The 19156-nt window shown below is 42.3% G+C and overlaps 1 protein-coding gene across 8 annotated transcripts in view; it reads left to right on the top strand.

Moving 5' to 3' along the window:
• UBR5 (ubiquitin protein ligase E3 component n-recognin 5) overlaps positions 1-19156 on the top strand; it is a 73959-nt gene that overhangs the window by 30999 nt on the left and 23804 nt on the right. For 6 of the 8 annotated variants that reach the window (XM_053395499.1, XM_053395503.1, XM_053395502.1 and 3 more), the window contains 17 exons: positions 5790-5907; positions 6609-6793; positions 7610-7719; positions 8038-8150; positions 8411-8554; positions 9218-9329; positions 9515-9669; positions 10773-10970; positions 12042-12252; positions 13653-13779; positions 15571-15722; positions 16124-16219; positions 16644-16767; positions 17070-17167; positions 17741-17889; positions 18297-18388; positions 18919-19065. In XM_053395499.1, coding sequence (XP_053251474.1) covers positions 5790-5907; positions 6609-6793; positions 7610-7719; positions 8038-8150; positions 8411-8554; positions 9218-9329; positions 9515-9669; positions 10773-10970; positions 12042-12252; positions 13653-13779; positions 15571-15722; positions 16124-16219; positions 16644-16767; positions 17070-17167; positions 17741-17889; positions 18297-18388; positions 18919-19065 — 2331 coding nt within the window. The remainder of the gene's footprint in view (positions 1-5789; positions 5908-6608; positions 6794-7609; positions 7720-8037; positions 8151-8410; positions 8555-9217; positions 9330-9514; positions 9670-10772; positions 10971-12041; positions 12253-13652; positions 13780-15570; positions 15723-16123; positions 16220-16643; positions 16768-17069; positions 17168-17740; positions 17890-18296; positions 18389-18918; positions 19066-19156) is intronic. The other 2 variants (XM_053395505.1, XM_053395500.1) reach the window with 2 other exon arrangements.

Genomic DNA, 19156 nt, shown 5'->3' on the forward strand with positions numbered 1-19156 from the left:
GTTGTGAATGTGGTAGCAAGATCTCAGTCAGATTTTCACAACTCCTGCTTTGCTTTCTTATGAAGCCTTATTTACCTAGGGATCCATCAGCCACGCCATCCCCGGACCTTGGAGGGAACAAAAGTACCAGGAAAGCAAAATCTTCTTTGGAGAAAAAGAGTTTATTGAAATCTGTGTACAAAGACATTTTGTACACAGAGACAACCAGTTGGATAGCTCCTGAAAATACACTGGCTGTAAATACATGGCATTTGGCAGGCATTCTTATACTGTAGGTACACATTTCTCCACCAATCACCAATTGCCAACCTATAGGTACACCTCCCTTCCACCAATCACCAATTGCCAACCTATAGGTACACCTTCCTTCCACCAATCACCAATTGCCAACCTATAGGTACACCTTAGGAGGATAATCACGTTAAGCACGTTCCTTACCCATTTCCCTGTCTTTTGAGCCTACGTGGCTCCTCTTATTCTTTACTTGACCAGTGTCACAAGCCAAACCTGCTTAAGCAATCTTTATTGGAATCTAAAGCCAAAGCTTGCTCAGGCAATCTATATTGCAAACTTGACCAGTGTCACAAGCCAAACCTGCTTAAGCAATCTTTATTGGAATCTATATTGTGACAGAGCTAAACCGTCCCTTCCTTCATTCCCTCCTCTTCTTTTGGACAGCCTTCTGGCTCGTCCAAGGCAATAGGCTGGTATTCACGCATCAAAGCTATCACTCGGGGACCCATCATGCGCGACATTGTTTTGTGCACCATATTTTGCAAGCATTGCACCAAGCAGGGAATACAGAAGCAAAGAAGCAATAAAAATAAAATTGGTCCTAAGAGCATAAAAAAACATTCCTCTGAGCCACCCATTTGGCAAAAACTTATCTAGCCAAGACATATTCCATCCTTCCCACATTTGTACAGGGACGTGTGCCACCTTCTCAATACTTGCGGCTAGATTACGGATGGCTTCACCATGATCTGAAATATTGAAGCAGCATGCTCCCCCAGTCAGGTTGAGGGCAGCACAAAATCCTCCTTGTTTGGCCAGAATAAAGTCCATTCCCAAACGCAGCTGGAGGACAGCAGTGCGGGTCTCATCCAGCTGGGTAGCAACAAGGCGAAGGGCGGTGGCCGTTGCATTGGCCACAATCTCTACTACTGCCTGGAGTCGGATTATGCGATTTAGATTGTACATGGGCTCTCTGGCACCTGCTACTAACTCATCAGGGTTCCAGGAGGCCGGATCATAGTGGGCAATTATTCGCTCAGGTGGCCATTCATCCTTTCCCCACGTCTGCTTGCTCCCTGAGGCTATATTCGTGATATCAACAGATCTGTGATTGCGATGGGGAAATAAGGTGGTAGGGAGCAGCCACATGGGGGGTAAAAGGAAGGCTGGATAACAATTGCCCCACCAACCGTTGGGGAGGTGGTGGAAAGCCTTTGTCCCACAAATCCAATATACAGGATCCTTGTTCTGGGTGGCCATATGGTCACCCATAGAACTAAAAGCTAAAAGATTTAAATTGGTGCAGGCTCCGCCACACTCAGTGGTATCAGTGGGGTTACACGTACACTTGCATGAGGAGCGCCCAGTAAAAGTTATATTGTGTCCAAGGGTGGCATTTTTGGTCTGGTTGACACAGAACCATCCGGGAATCCGATAAACCCGGAGGGGATAGGGATGATTCCAGTATGGGCCCCACTGGAATTTACTTCCAGTATACTGGATTCGGGTCCGATTAAGAGGCAACGGAAGCAGGGGCATGCCCCCAGCCGCATCCAGAGGTCCCAAGGCACAAACAAGGCAACGGGTCCTATTCTCCTCCTTAGCTACCATTTCTGCCGTTTGCAGCCAGCGGTTGTAAGGGTTGTGGATGCCCCGCGTGACCATGATACGGGTAATGTTTACCTGGGAGATCCAGGACCCTACTTCCCCCTGGGCCAGAGCGCAGGCGGGTTCCCCAACTAGGAAGAGAAGGAGAACTGTCAGTGGGATGGAGGAGGGACGCTTCTTCCCGCAAATTCTATGGCGCTCGTGCCAGCAAAAAAAAGAGAGAGAGACATCCACGTGACAAGGGCAGTTGAGATAACTCCCACCCACTAACGCCAAGAATGCCAGGGCTCTTCCCACCACAGATCAGTCATGGTATGGGTCTGGAAGGGGGGTTGGGGTTACCCGGACGCTCGAGTTGGTTAGGGAAACAAGGTCGGGGATACCTCCAAGTGTCAAACCCTATGGTGTGGAGATAAAACCCCTCAATCCCCGGGGGATGATGGTACCCCTGATGGGTGGAGGATAACCTTGCCCCCCAAGGAGAGGGTACCCACGGTGGATGGGCCACTACACACCCACACGAATAGGTAGCCGCCTGTAAACTGCAAATGCTTGGTGTCAAAATCCCCACTGCTTCCTCCTCACACCATATAATGCATACTAAAGTTCGTTCAGGGTTCTGGACGTTATCAGGGGACAAAGGCTGCAAGGCTGGAACGTTGGAGGTGCTCCCGGCGGGCGCCCCTCCCATCCAATTATTCAGCTGTGCGTAGAGATATCAGCTTCCGGTGTGATATCAGCAGAGCGGTCGTCTGCCAGGCGTCTGGCGATAGTCAGCCGGAGGGAGTTCTCTGGATCTGGTGTAACTGTCCAGTCTGAAATAGCTTTCTTCACTCGAGTATGGTGGACCCACGGGGTGATGCCAGCAACCTTCACAGCAGTAGGTGTAGAAAGTAGCACAGTGTATGGTCCCTTCCAGCAAGGCTGTAGGGGGGGCTCGCTGCCAGTCTTTCACCCACACTTTATCACCTGGCTCGAACTGATGGAACCGTTCAGTTAACACACATGAGGTGCGAGCCTGGGTCCACCTGTTGAAACAGGAGAGAACTTGGGAGAGTGACTGTACATAGTTATTCAATTGCATATCTTGGTTAGCATATGGAGTTAACATTCCAGTCTTGTGGCCATAGCAATGGATAACTGCCACTGCCTCGGGCTCCCATACAGCATCCAGAAGGTTCAATAGAGCTTGTGGGTGGGCCACCTGGTTTCCTCTGGAGGTAAGCAAACCTCTTTCTTTCCATAAGGCTCCATGGGCATGTAAAGTCAGGAATGCATACTTAGAATCTGTATAAATGTTTATCTTCTGTCCCTTTGCCAGGCTCAGGGCTCTGGTAAGCGCAGTTAGCTCTGCCAGCTGGGCCGATGTTCCAGGCGGGGAGTGACTTTGCTTCGATCACCTGGTCTTCCAGGGCTACCACTGCATAGCCTGCTTTCCGCTGTCCAGTCTCAACAAAGCTGCTTGACTAATCTTTCTACAAACTCTTCATCCTCATCATCCTCTTCTCCTTCTGACTCATCAGTCTTGGGTTTGGGCTGGGGACCAGCTCCTCCCAGTGCCTGGGGACCTGGGCCTGGTGGAATTGCCTGAGGGGCAGTTGGTGGAGCATAGGGTGGAGGTGGTTTAATAATTCCTCCCTCCTCATCTTCTGGGTCTAGTATCACTGGGGGCCTTTCTGACTTCCCTGCCGGTCGAACTGCACAAACTGTACTTTGTGGGGCGTTGCCTCGGCAGGCTTTCAACCATGATGGGTTCTTTTCTACATTGGTTTTCCAAGTAGAAATGTAGGGGATCTGGTCTGGGTGGACGTTCAAGATATTTTGATACAGTGGGTTGATTAGTTGCAAATTAAGACTGCCCTCCGATGGCCAATTAGTTTGTTGGGGCCAATCAACTTCACACAATGTCCTCATCCTCTGTCTTCTCAATTTCCCCAATCATCATGCTTTGTGGCTGCTTTCCAGTTGTTTAAAAAAAAAAAAAACATTCCAGAGGACTATATTGGCTTGCCCCAGACCCCATTTTTTTTCTTTTCTTTTTTTTTTTTTTTTTTCTTCAGATACTCTGCTCCTAACAGGTTGTAAATTCTTTCACACTCCACACACTACAGCCCTACAATCGCTCGGCCAAGGGGGACACTAAGCCCTGGCCCACACTTGACAATTCAGTCACTAGAGTATCTGACATGCAACATACAACATACAAAGCACATCAATATAGTTTCAACATGTAACACACTAAACACACCAAAATAATTTCAGCATGCAATACACAAAACACACCAAAGTAATTTTCCCTCCTTCTTCTGTTCCAAATTTTTGCTGGTGGCACTCTCCTGCACAACCAGTCCCCCCCCCCTTTTTTTTTTCCTGGTGGCTGGCACTCTACTGCGCAACCAATCCCCTTTATTCCTGGTGGCCCACCTGCCACGCCCTTTTTTCCCTTCCTGGCTGCACTCTACTGCATAACCAGGTGAGGCTGATCAGGCCTCGCCCTTTCCGTCGGGCTGCCCTTTCCGTCGGGCTTACCTTTTCCGCTGCGGATTCCCTTCCCCTCGGCGCCGTCCTCTTTGTTTTTCTCCCTCAACAAGATGTCTCCACTGCAGGACAGTGTGGCTGGCTCCCCCCACGAAACAGGCGGGGTGCGCACGGGAGCCTGCAAACGCTGCTGAGCTGTTCACCTTGGTTGAGCCTGGCCCTCCGGTCCATATTTGGGGAGGGGGCTTATCCCGGACGAGCCCCCAAAGAAATGAAGCCTTATTTACCTAGGGATCCATCAGCCACGCCATCCCCGGACCTTGGAGGGAACAAAAGTACCAGGAAAGCAAAATCTTCTTTGGAGAAAAAGAGTTTATTGAAATCTGTGTACAAAGACATTTTGTACACAGAGACAACCAGTTGGATAGCTCCTGAAAATACACTGGCTGTAAATACATGGCATTTGGCAGGCATTCTTATACTGTAGGTACACATTTCTCCACCAATCACCAATTGCCAACCTATAGGTACACCTCCCTTCCACCAATCACCAATTGCCAACCTATAGGTACACCTTCCTTCCACCAATCACCAATTGCCAACCTATAGGTACACCTTAGGAGGATAATCACGTTAAGCACGTTCCTTACCCATTTCCCTGTCTTTTGAGCCTACGTGGCTCCTCTTATTCTTTACTTGACCAGTGTCACAAGCCAAACCTGCTTAAGCAATCTTTATTGGAATCTAAAGCCAAAGCTTGCTCAGGCAATCTATATTGCAAACTTGACCAGTGTCACAAGCCAAACCTGCTTAAGCAATCTTTATTGGAATCTATATTGTGACAGAGCTAAACCGTCCCTTCCTTCACTTAGGCAGCAGTTACAATTGTTGAAACTTGTAGTTGGCTCTGAATGCTTTATGCGTGATGTTGCTGTGTTGTTTTATTGTATTGTATTCTTGGCATGTTGAGTTTTATATGCTGCCCCTGCTTGAGTTAGGATGAAGGGCACTTTAAAAATACTTCAATTAAGAAATCAATTCAAAAGCAAGTCTTTGGTCATGCTGTATACAATGGTTTGTTGGCAGAACTAAGTGGGAAAAGGCTGCCTCTGCCTCCTTGGCCGATGTGTGGAAAGCTGCTGTGTACGAGTGAGGGTTGGCAGCACCCCTGAGCTTTCAGTCTTTTCAGACTTTCTTGGAGGGACCTGTTTGGTTTACACAGACACATTTCCCATACATATGACTGCATGGGATACTCACTGAAGGAACCTGTAAGCAGGAATAATGTTTTCAGGAGCTCAGCTTCTCAGATCTTACTTTATTTTATTAGCTCTAGAAATGAACATTTGAAAATGCACCTTCCCCCCCCTTTTAATCAATACCACATCACCTTGAAAATCACATTTATGGATAATAAAGATAGCACAGCTCTTTTTTTTTTAACCTTATATTAGTATTTTTCCTCCTAGGGGTGTAGTTCCTTTTAGCCAAAGGAAGAAGATGCTGGAAAAGGCTAGAGCCAAAAATAAAAAGCCTAAGTCTAGTGCTGGTATCTCCTCAATGCCAAATATCACTGTTGGTACTCAGGTACGTAGAGGCTTACTGTGTGACATTTTAAAGCTTTGAGAAGGAACAAATCCACCATTAAGACCCTTTTTATGATGCAGTGACATGTGCAAATAGTCTGCAGATAGACTCTAACGTAAGTGCCCCCATAACCTGAAGTGACAGAGCTTAAACCACCTGTTCGTACGCAGCTCTGTGCTGTGAACTAGCTGCAACCATATCAGGCTCTTGCCTTTCTTCTCTGCGTTGTCACTGTTGCTCCTAAAAAGTTTCCGATATGCTGGTGTGCCTGTAGTTGCCCTTTTGCCTTAACCTTTTCCTTCCCTTCAAACCAGGTGCCCTTATTAGGAAACTATGTGGTAGGAAACAAGGGTAGCCAATGTGGTTCCCTCCGGATACTGTTGGATTAAAATTCCTACCAGTCCTAGCCAGCATACCCAATTGCTAAGGAGGATAGGAGTTGTAGTCCAGAAATATCTGGAAGGTGCACCCTATTGGCTACACCCATTCTAAGACTTTTGCGGCTAAGATAGAGATAATATTCCATATGTCACTTTTTAAAACCTGATAAAACTATATTAAGTACTTAACCTCTTCTAAGTATTGTTTTGCTTACGTAGTTTTGATTCTTCATTTGACATGAATGGGACTTTAGGGTGATGGGTGGGTAACAAACAAACAAATAAAAATAGTTGTTTACCTCCCTTGTTGATTGATTGCAGGTGTGTTTGAGAAATAATCCTCTCTATCATGCTGGAGCTGTTGCTTTTTCAATTAACGCTGGGATTCCTAAAGTTGGCGTCTTAATGGAATCTGTTTGGAATATGAATGACAGCTGTAGGTTTCAACTCCGGTCACCAGAGAGTTTAAAGAACATGGAGAAAGCTAGTAAAACAACTGAAGCAAAGTAAGTGTTCTAAACTTTTGACAGGGACACGGTAGACGGTGGCTGAAAAATATCTTGAACTGGCATTAAATTGTGGGTCTCTGTACTCCAGCTCCTCACTGTTTCCATAAATGAAACAGACATGAGTGCAGTAAAGTAAAGGGACCCCTGACCATTAGGTCCAGTCGTGGCCAACTCTGGGGTTGCAGCGCTCATCTCGCTTTATTGGCCAAGGGAGCCGGTGTACAGCTTCTGGGTCATGTGGCTAGCATGACTAAGCCGCTTCTGGCAAACCAGAGCAGCGCACGGAAACACCGTTTACCTTCCTGCTGGAGCGGTACCTATTTATCTACTTGCACTTTGATGTGCTTTCGAACTGCTAGGTTGGCAGGAGCAGGGACCGAGCAACAGGAGCTCACACCGTCGCAGGGATTTGAACCGCCGACCTTCTGATCAGCAAGCCCTAGGCTCTGTGGTTTAACCCACATAGGGGGCTGTAAATATTGCTCTGAGGACTGTTTAACAAATACTTGAAAGAAGCAAGTCACACAAAGAATGTGCTTTGCATTGCCTTTTCATACCGGCAAACCACATACTTAAGAGTATTTTGATTTCCCCCTAATACAAATTAATGGTTTGAAAATGGCCATAAACAGTTCTTCTGTATATTGTTGCAGTATATGTTTGCTGTTATATTGCATCAGCAAAAGCTTCTGTTGCCTTAACAAACAATTCAGAAATTAGTATCTCTGTCCAAAGTGTTGACTAGTTTTCACATTGTATTCATGGAAAATAAATGTAACAACTGCCTTGTTGTTGTTTTTTAAAAAATCCTAGGCCTGAAAGCAAACAGGAACCAGTGAAAACTGAAATGGGCCCACCACCGTCTCCAGCTTCTACCTGTAGTGATGCTTCTTCAATAGCAAGCAGTGCATCAATGCCATATAGTAAGTCATATGGGGAGTTTTTGGGGTTTTTTGCCTTGTTGAAAACCACTGTGGTGCAACGTCTGCCAATTATATTAATGTATCTATATTTAATTCCTGAACCCCCACAATGAATAATGTAAGAAACAGTGTTCCATAGAGGAATACTTACAGGATAAAATTAGCAAAATACAATTTTAGTAGATGCCACAAACTTCACAGAAGGCACTTCCTGTGAAAAGTGACATAAGTAGCCATGTGCTACTTTTTTAGACATAGAATATGCGTGTCGCAGACATGCTACAAAGGAGACTTTTAATCTGTTACTTTTTTCTTAAGAGCGGCGGCGATCAACACCTGCCCCAAAAGAAGAGGAGAAAGTGAATGAAGAACAGTGGTCTCTTAGGGAAGTTGTCTTTGTGGAAGATGTTAAGAATGTTCCTGTTGGGAAGGTTTGTATAAAAAAAGCTTTCTTAGTTTCCTTTAATTTGCTGTGCACCAATCCTTTAAAAATGGATAGAAGAAAGCTGTTTTACAGCAAACCTAGCCATAGCGGTTTGAAATTGTGTTGTTGGTGAAAATGTGGTTTTGTGTGGTGGCACTGCTTGCTTTTCTGGATGTTTTAGGTACAGTTTAAGATTCCCCACCCCCACTTCACTTCAGAGAGTTTTTAATTCTGCTTCAACACTATGCAATATGTTCTCTTTTATAGGTACTGAAAGTGGATGGTGCGTACGTTGCTGTAAAATTTCCGGGGACATCTACTACTGCAAATTGTACAAACAGCTCTGGTTCGGATCCTGATCCATCTTCTCTTCTCCAAGATTGTCGGTTGCTCAGGATAGATGAGCTCCAGGTATGTTTGCAATGCCAGGACTTTGGCCCTTGAAGCTGTTCAATTATCTCTGCTGCGGCCACAGTTTCTAGAGTTTATGTTCACTTCCATCACTCCATCTCAAAGAGGTGTCAGATTTTGAGACTATAAGAACCAGAGATATTAAAAGTAAAGTCTTCAGAAGTTGCATATTTTTTAGTTTAGAAAGACAGACATCTAAGGGGAGACATAAGTTAGATTTTAGAAATTACACACAGAGTAATTTTATAAGAATCTGGAGTCTGTGACATTAGGCAGTAGGTTCAGAACAGGCAAAAGAAAGAACTTCATGCAACACATAAATTACTTTAAATACATGGCTGGGATGTAGTGTTGGTCATTTGCTTAGATGGCATTAAAAAGTGTAGACCAATTCATGGGTTGATCATTGTCTATTAGCTATGACAGCTAAGTGGAGCCCTCACATTAATAGATGACATACTTATGCTTATCACATGCTGGGGACAAAAAAGAGGGAATGGCCTTCACCATCATGCACGGCTAATGAGCTTGTTAGGCATCTGGTTAGCTGCTGTTGCAGAAGAATCCTAGTCTTTTCAAGCAAATTGTACATTCTTAAAGAGAGGGGAATTAACCCAGTTCTTTAGATTGCATTGGAAATACAGAAATCTGCTTTTGTTACAGGTCGTAAAAACTGGTGGGACACCAAAAGTTCCAGATTGTTTTCAGAGGACCCCTAAAAAGTTATGTATTCCAGAAAAAACAGAAATCCTAGCTGTGAATGTAGATTCCAAAGGTAAGGATGAAGGGTTTTTTCCTTCTCATTTTATCTATTGCTTGCTTTAGAAAAAAGAAAGGTACTTATCCTGTTAGAGAATTGTCATCTTAATTTCATTAATCAATATTTGCTAGTTTAATGGTTTTAAATATTTTTTGGAGCAAATAGTTTGTTGGTCAGTGTTCTTTTTTGCACACTTTCAGGAGTACATGCCGTCCTGAAGACCGGGAACTGGGTTAGATATTGCATATTTGATCTTGCAACTGGAAAAGCAGAACAAGAAAACAATTTCCCCACTAGCAGTATTGCTTTCCTTGGGCAGAATGAGAGGAGTGTTGCTATTTTCACTGCTGGACAGGTTTGTTTCTTCTCAGCTTCATGCGTTTTAAATGTTTCCTACCACCCTAAAAGTCCCTCTTTAATGGGTTACTTAATGTTGATAAATGATTCCATTAAACAAGAAATATTGAAAAATAAATCATCATGGCAGACTTAACTTGACTGTCAGTGTTCCTGATCCCTATCTGGTGAAGGAAGTGGTAAAGAAAAAGAAAAAGGTGGTTAGATCAATGGTATAGTGAGGGATAAGGCTTTGTAAGCTACTGACACAAGTTAATGGATCTTGGGAAGAATCCCTCCTCTTCTCACTTGCCTTGCAGCCTAACTGCAGAATTTGAAGAGACATGACTCGCCAGTGTTATATCCCCACACAAAGAAGAGAGGGACACAACCATGCATGCTTCTGATAATGGATATTGTAGTAATGTATATGCATTCCCCTATTCAAACTGCACTTAGAAAGCATTTGAACTCGGTCTTCTAGTCCATTCTGGATATTTGCAGGAGTGTTCGGTGAGGACGACAGGTACTACACCTGTTGTCTGACACAACCTGGAGGGACGCGGGTGGTGCTGTGGTCTAAACCACTAAGCCTCTTTGACTTGCCAGTCGGAAGGTCGGCCGTTCAAATCCCCGCGACAGGGTGAGCTCCCATTGCTCTGTCCCAGCTTCTGCCAACCCAGCAGTCTGAAAGTATACCTGTGCAAGTAGATAAATAGGTACACTGTGGTGGGAAGGTAAACGGCGTTTCCGTGCGCTCTGGTTTCCATCATGGTGTTCCATTGCGCCAGAAGCGGTTTAGTCATGCTGGCCACATGACCCAGAAAGCTGTCTGTGGACAAATGCCGGCTCCCTCGGCCTGAAGCGAGATGAGTGATGCACCCTACAGTTGCCTTTGACTGGACTTAACTGTCCAGGGTTCCTTTACCTTTACCTTACCTGGAGGGAGAGGTATCAGGTGATGGGGACGTTAGCACTGTGTGGGCATATCAGCAGGAACACCAGACTGGCTTCATCAGTGCAGCTATGTTGATATGTCAGGTGATAGGGCTACAAATCAATAACAAATGAATGAGAAAAATAATGACAATTTGAATTGTATAAAAATCTACTTTTGTGCAGGAATCTCCAATCATTCTTCGAGATGGAAATGGCACTATATATCCAATGGCAAAAGATTGTATGGGAGGAATAAGAGACCCTGATTGGCTTGATCTTCCACCTATTAGCAGCCTGGGAATGGGAGTTCATTCCTTAACAAACCTTCCTGCCAATTCAACCATCAAAAAGAAAGCTGCTATCATTATAATGGCTGTTGAGGTAATTCATATATATATCTGTCATACTCTCTCGTAGAGACATTATCCTGCACCACCTGGATTACTCAGCGTTTTCAACTGAACTTTTCCTTTTTACAAATATATTTAAACAGTAATTTTAGATATGAGAGCTCTTTGACAGAAGTAGCTTACTGCTAGTTACAAAATGCAGCTGCCTAAATTGATACTTCTAGTATAAAGTCTACTTTTTGTTCAAACGTTTGCTATTACTGTTTATAGGTGTTCTGGACCTAAACTCTCTTTAATACAGGGAGAAAATGTGATTTTTTAAAAACATAGCTTAATCCACATTTCCACTTTTAAGTGGGTCAGGAAGGGCAAGCCTAAAAGAGCCCATAGATTCATAGAATCACATGCAAATAGTTGTGTACGTTCATCATTTACTGTGATAGCAGTTTGGGGACATCATTTTCGGATGTTGTGATTTATTTTAAAAAATTCATCCACCCCAGAAATTAACTTTAAATAACAGTTTTTAATAAGATGGGGTATCTAGGTATTCAAAATGCTTTTAAAAACAATGCTAAAATAGGTTATAGTCCTTTTTATTTAAATTCCACTAGCAAATGAAAACTTTTCTTTTAAAACAAGCTTTGATTCTGTTGCTTTAATATTGATTTCTAGTGCTAGTGTGTTTACTTTTTAGTTGCTTTTTAAATGTTGTTAATTTGTGTTTTCATAACTGGATTATCGTTGCTTTTATGTTTGCTTTTTATTTGTAAGCCACTTTAGACAACTTCTTTATGAAAGGGATAAATGGGATATAAAGATTTTTAAAATGTAAATAAATGCATAAGTATTTATTTCTGTCCTCAAATCAGCTTGTTGATCCTGCATTTGACAGCTAAAATCTTAGTTTATCATTTAAATATATAGTACTTTTAAAATGTTAGACGATCAGTTTTAGGTATTTATCTCATTTGTATCCTGTACTTTGTTTAGGTCAGGATAAAGTACTGATGCTAAAAGAGGCTGCAGAATGTAGCATAGGGCAAGGGGATGTTGCTTGCTCTTGTTTTATTAACGTCTCTCTCAATTTTTCTGAGCACAGAAGCAAACTTTAATGCAGCATATTCTCCGATGTGACTATGAGGCCTGCAGACAGTATTTGATGAACCTCGAGCAAGCTGTTGTCTTGGATCAGAATCCACAAATGCTGCAGACTTTCCTCAGTCACAGATGTGATGGAAATCGAAATATTCTGCATGCTTGTGTATCTGTGTGCTTTCCAACCAGTAATAAAGAAACAAAAGAGGAAGAGGGTGAGTTCAGTGATCTCATGCTGATGAGATTCTTCTGAGAGCTTTTGCAAGAAGGCTAGAAAGATGAGTCAGAATTGTTCAAAACCTGAAATAATTACACAAACACAGACACAGGTACACACACACACACAGCAACTTCATTAGTAACGAGACTTGTCATAAACCAGCAAGGCAATCCGGTTGGAAAATGCAGGAAGAGAGTATGGTAGAAAGGGAAACAAATGTCCCAATTGGCAACAAGTTTGAGTTCAGCATCACATTTTCCACTTGGTAAATTAAGTCACTTGGAAATAAGGGTGGGATCTGAAATGCTGCGCTCAATGTTCCATGCGTGTATCAGGCTATTTCAAGGCTCCCTTCCCACTGCAGTCTTCCAGTCCTGAAAAACTCTGCTTGGAGGTTATGGGCCATCTGGTGCAGTATTCAAAGCAGCACAGAGAAGCTAGCGCCAACTCCATTGCCTGCATGTGTGGAAGTGCTTGGAATCCAGCCATAATTCTTGCCTCTAATGTACACTGGGGGAAATTAGCAGATGACGCTTGCAGAAAGACAGGAATTTCAAGACGAAACAGGCCATTGTGAACTTGAAGCATAAGGTTATGGCTGTTGAAACAAGGCAAAAAAGAAAGAGAGAAAGAAAGAAAGGTGGAAAGGAGAAATTTATGTCAAAAAATGGCCCGTATGATGCATTAAAACTGTTTCACAGCATGAACTGGAGATCTACAAAACTGAGAATCCTATTAAACTAGAAATATGGAAACATCTATGTATACTGTATATGTCTGCAGTGGGGCAAAATACATGAAGTTTTTGAGGAACTAAAAGCAGAAGAAAGTGTACTTTCTAAATCATTTAAAATACATTTCTACACCATTTACACCCTTCTCCTAACTTGCTCAAGGCCATGTACAATTTTAAAAATAATAGCATATAAATCTACCAAGCATGATGCAAAGGAAATAGGGGTGAGGAAGTAGAGGGGAGAGCAAGCAAATTCAGTTACCAATTCTCTAAAGTACATACATGTTTCTGAACTTCTGAATGTGATGTCCAGAAAATGAATGATTTATGGGGCTGCTTGGAGACTGGTTTCCTTATTTAGCAAAAAGAACCTAAGCTTTCCTGCTTACCACTGAGTGCTAGAATTGCCCAGTTGTGTATTCGTGTGTTATGTGTTTTCCAGTTTAAATTGTCCTGTCTTTCGCTTCTCTGCTGGAGGCTTTTTGCTGTTCAGTAATCAAACCCATTGTCATCATTATACATTTGCATATAAATATTGAGAAATTCCATGTTGATTTCATATACAAAATTTATATAAAAGTGACAGAGAAGCTTTCGGTTCTTTAGTGTTTAATATCTCTGTAAAAAAACAGACGCCAAGTTTCTTCTTTATGCTTCAGAAGCAGAGCGCTCCGAAAGGAACACATTTGCTGAAAGGTTATCTGCCGTCGAGGCGATTGCAAATGCTATTTCAGTGGTGTCAAGTAATGGACCGGGAAATCGTGCAGGATCCTCTAGCAGCAGAAGGTAAGCTAGTGGAAACTTCTCTTTTTGCTATTGCAGTATTAATTACCGGCAAGACATTATGAATTAACGCAGGCCAGGATCCAAAGAGCTGCTTGGGAGGTCCCATGGCTCAGTGATAGAGCACATCGTCCGCATGTAGAATGTCCCAGATTGACTCCCTGGCATCTCCAGTTAAAAGATCAGGTAGCAGGTGATAGAAAGAGAGTTTCTTCCTGAGACCCTGGAAAGGCGCTGCCAGTCAAAAATTCTGGGTTAGATGGGCAGACAGCCTGATTATTATAAGGCAGCTTCTCATGTTCCTAAGTGTGTGCGGGTTAGATTTCTGGCTCTTGTTCTTTGAACAAGAAAACCACCATACCGTATCTCAAACTACTTTTCAAATCTTTTGATGAGCAACAACAATAAATATCCTTTTCCAGTAAGCATGGGAGCTCGCTTCTTCTTTCCCTGACTTACTGTGGTGCTGCTTTCCCGCTTTCTGCTTGTTTCTGATAGCACCCTCCATCTAACCCAGGGTTTGGCTGGCAGCAACCCTCCAGAGAGGCATAACTTGTATCAGGTGGACAGGACTATGTGCCCTTTTCTCTGGTTTGAGCCACAGTTCTTTCATATTTGGCTGGGATTGACGACAGTCTTTCCTTAACTCCTTATTAGAGGAGAATTGGAGTTTGTTTCTGGCTCTAGTCTTTCTAAAAGCAAGGCAACACGATGAGCAAATACAATGATGATATCAATATATACTCTTTATATAATATGAAATATATGACATCACATAAACAGAAAACTTAAGAATTTCTGAAAGTCACAAAATAGGCACTCTTAATGGATTCTCTTGAAAACATAAAACCAAATGAACCTAAGTCTTATAAGTCTCTGAAAGTCTTTGAAGACTGCAAGTCTCTGAAAGAAGCAATTTATCAGATTCTTATCTGGTGAAAACAGGCTGAAAAGCTTTGTTTATGGCATCCAATGTTGCTGAAGTAGTTTGCAAATAGACGTAGTGAACAGTGATTCCAGATATACCCACTGTTTTGTGGAATTCTTCTTCAGCACAGCAGAAGGATACAGAAATGCTTCATAAACCCATCTATATGGTGAATGGAAAAGTATAACAACAATTGCTGTGGAGCAGTGGTCATAAAGTTATGTAGTCAGCCTGTTTTCACCAGATAAGAATCTGATACATTGCTGAAGAGTTTGGATTTGATATCCCGCTTTATCACTACCCTAAGAAGTCTCAAAGCAGCAAACTTTCTCCTTTCCCTTCCTCCCCCACAACAAACACTCTGTGAGGTTAGCGAGGCTGAGAGGCTTCACAGAAGTGTGCTAGCCCAAGGTCACCCAGCAGCTGCATGTGGAGGAGCGGAGACGCAAACCTGGTTCACCAGATTACCACTCCTAACCACTACACCACACTGGCACCCTGTACTCCTACGTTGGAGCCCACTCACTTGCAAACCACCTGCAATGTGTTTTTGGTTGCTAGTTATTCCCTTTTCTCCCCCCATCGGGGGTGGGGCGCTCACTTATAAATTAAATGTGAAAGCAACTACAGGCTAACCGCAGTTACGAGGGGAATGCAAAGTTGAATTGGTACATTGACAGTACTGTGTCTGTTTCTTGTTCACATTTAATAATTGGTGTGGCATTTATATTGCTTTCTTTTCCACATATTAGTTATAAATGCAGACAAAAGTTTGTTTGGCATTCTAGAACACTAGGTTGCCTTCAGTGTGCTCCCTGCGCAAGAATAGGCAAGCATTAGTTTTAGGATTTTCTGTTTGGTCTTAGTTTGCGACTGAGAGAGATGATGAGAAGATCTCTGAGAGCAGCAGGTTTGGGCAGACATGAAGCAGGGGCTTCATCTAGTGATCATCAGGATCCAGTTTCTCCTCCCATCGCTCCTCCAAGCTGGGTGCCTGATCCTCCTGCTATGGACCCTGGTAAGATTTTCACATGCACTTGTGCATAAGTGTAAAAGTAGATATAAATTGCCTTTCGTGTGAACTTGTGAAAGAGCATAGGAATAAGAAATGCATTGCATCAATGTTATTGCAACTTCAGTGGTGCAAAGCGTTTAGCTAGTTAGCCACTTCTGTGCTTTCAGGTGAAAACTGGGTGTTAAAATTTTCTGATTACAGCTTGTAGGCAGATGTTGCTTATTCAATAATGTGACTTGCTATCTGCTATAATGTTAGCTGCACTTACCAGTAGTTTCGTTGAATAGCCTTTGGAAGGAAAGAAAATGTAAAGATATAGTGTGGGTAGTTTCTGTGGAGTGCGCATATTGCCAGGGGTGTGTTTTATGTATTGATGTGCATCCTACTGTTCTGTTTACTAAAAGATGGTGACATTGATTTTATCCTGGCCCCTGCTGTGGGATCTCTTACCACAGCAACAACTGGCACTGGCCAAGGACCCAGCACCTCCACAATACCAGGTGAGAACATGCTCTTTTGTATACTTGCATATGACTTAACACAAAGAAATGGCAAATGCTCGCTTCATACATGCATTTTAGTGCAGCTTAAATGTTCCCTCCTATAACTTGAAGGTGCATCTTCCCATTGTTCTGTATAATGAATAAGGGTGCTTAACATATCAGTCTGTTTGTCCTGTTAAAACTATTTGGCACTGCTTCACACATTAAAATATGTTGGCCAATATTTGTTTCAGGACATGAAGTTTCCAGTCCTTTATATACACTCAAATTCATAATTTAGCATCAGGTTTCTGACATTGTGAAAGTGTTGGCTAATCATAAAAGCTTGATACAGGAATCCCTCTTCTTGTCTAGAATGTTTTAAGTGAGTGAGCTACTTTTGTAGGCAGCTATTTTTCACCAATACTTTTCCAATTTCCAGGTCCTTCTACAGAACCCTCTGTAGTGGAATCAAAGGATCGGAAGGCAAATGCTCACTTCATATTGAAATTGTTATGCGACAGTGTGGTTTTACAGCCTTATCTTCGGGAACTGCTATCAGCCAAGTAAGGGGTCTTTATGTGCATGTTTTGTAGTGTTTTCATCTACTTGGGAAGCCAAGCTTTATGAAGAATGGTTGAGGGAATTGGGTATGTTTTACAAAGCTGCACTGAGCCTTGATATAAACAGCTCCATTTTGTATTTGTTAATAAGTTGATTTTTCCATTTTTGTTTATGCATCAGATCTTTAACCTTCATTTTAACTTTATAAGTTGGGGTAGTACTAAATTAGGCTCTTTCTGCTAAACCTAGAAGACTGCCTTGTTAACTTAACTGAAAATGATACTGACATATTACTGTTTTTTAGGGATGCAAGAGGTATGACACCGTTTATGTCTGCTGTAAGCGGCAGAGCATATCCTGCAGCAATTACCATTTTAGAAACTGCACAAAAAGTTGCCAAAGGTATGTGAATACTGTATGTGATTCTTGCTTTATGTATGCCAATAATTGAGGGCTTTCCCCTTCCTAAATCTCTGGATTAGACATTGGAATAAAATGTAAAATATTGAATTAATAGAACATGCCAGTCTTTCTGCTGTCCATGAATAACTTCCTGTTATCTTCTTGGTTTTAAAAAGTGTCTGATTCAATAGATACAGTTTCCTGTAATAATTTACCTGCAGGAGGCTATGCTTTGATATCCATTGGTTTTCGTTTCTGTGAAAATAGGTCAGGGCAATTACTGATAGAAGGTTGTGAATAGTGGCAGGTTTCAATGAAACAAAGATAAAAACTTGTTCTCTATAGTAGAGGAATTTTGTTTAGTATAACTAATACAATTTGAAGTCATTTTGGAGGGAACCATGAGTGCATTCAGTTAGCTGATGTGCAGTGTGGTTTAGCAGTAATGTTAAAGTGTCGTGGTGTTTTCTTTTCTTCATAGAGGGCCTTTGAGAATTATTACCTTAAGTTGCTAGCTCTCAAAGAGTATGTATAACTTCATTTTAAGCACTATCTTTCTCCTTTTTTTAAAAGCGGAGGCAACTTCAGGTGAAAAAGAAGAGGATGTGTTTATGGGAATGGTTTGTCCAAGTGGCACAAACCCAGATGACTCTCCTTTATATGTCCTATGTTGCAATGATACATGCAGCTTTACATGGACTGGTGCAGAGCACATAAATCAGGTAAAATAAGGGAACTTAATTGGTTTTTTGCTGGGTGTAAAGACAAGCTCATATTCCTGAGCTTTGAAGGATAGATTTTTAAATGCTTGCCTTTCTCTTACTGCTGGGTTTTCTGGGGAAAGGGCTGGGTGGGGGGATGCTTCTTACTTCTCTCTTTGGTTTAACAAGAAACCATTAACAAGAAGCTTAACATTATTTTTATGTAATCTAACTTGAAAACTCTTGAAGAATAAATAAGGCTGCAATTTTGTGCATACTTACCTGCGAGTAAGTTCCATTGAACTTGACGATTCTTTACTTATAAGTAGACATATATAGAATTGTTAGCTACCACTTAAAAGCAGCATCGTAAAATTATACATAGTACTCCATTTCCCCCCCTAAAATGCTCAATTTTCTCTTTGTAGGATATATTTGAATGTAGAACATGCGGTTTACTGGAGTCTCTGTGCTGTTGCACAGAGTGCGCAAGGGTGTGCCACAAAGGTCATGATTGCAAGTACGTGTGTTTATTCCTAACATCGAGACTTCTGTAGGTTGCTGTGTATTTTCAGGGATGATTCAATTTCATTTTGCTTGAAAATGCAGTAGAATTTTATTTCTTTTGGTGCTCTGCTGTACCTAAAATTTTTGTTAGTAAATGGATTGATAGATGACTGAAGGAAGATGGAATTGCAACTTGGGCCTGGGTCCACAGTGTAGGGGTGGGGAGGGGAGATGAAACCAGCTAGGTAGCCTCCTCTCCAGCAGTGTCAGAGAGAGGTGAGCTAAATCAGGCATTTGCTTAGGACTGATCATAGGGGGAGAAGCTGCCACCCCATTTTCAGGGCCACCGTTTCCTCAGACTAATGTAGCCTTCCATAAACAAGAACTGGAAAATGGTATTTAGATGAAAAACATTTCAGTTGAATTAGCAGGGTTTTTAAAAAAATGATTATGGACATAGTGAAACTTGTAGTGTATATTGATATGGAAACTGCTGTTTTTAAATTTAGAAATTGTATTTACACATTTTGTCTCTACTTTCAGGCTCAAACGCACATCCCCAACAGCCTACTGTGACTGCTGGGAGAAATGCAAGTGCAAAACATTAATTGCAGGACAGAAGTCTGCTCGTCTTGATTTGCTTTTCCGGCTGCTTACCACCACGAACCTTGTCACCATGCCAAATAGTAGGCAAGTGTCCCTTGTATAGTGGGATTGATCTGCCCCACAAAAAGCCCCTGTGTAGGCCCTATGTCAACTCTTGGTTTGTTTGTATGTTTAC

The sequence above is a fragment of the Podarcis raffonei genome, chromosome 7 (assembly GCF_027172205.1).
Source record: "Podarcis raffonei isolate rPodRaf1 chromosome 7, rPodRaf1.pri, whole genome shotgun sequence".
NCBI classification, from domain to species: Eukaryota; Metazoa; Chordata; class Lepidosauria; order Squamata; family Lacertidae; genus Podarcis; species Podarcis raffonei.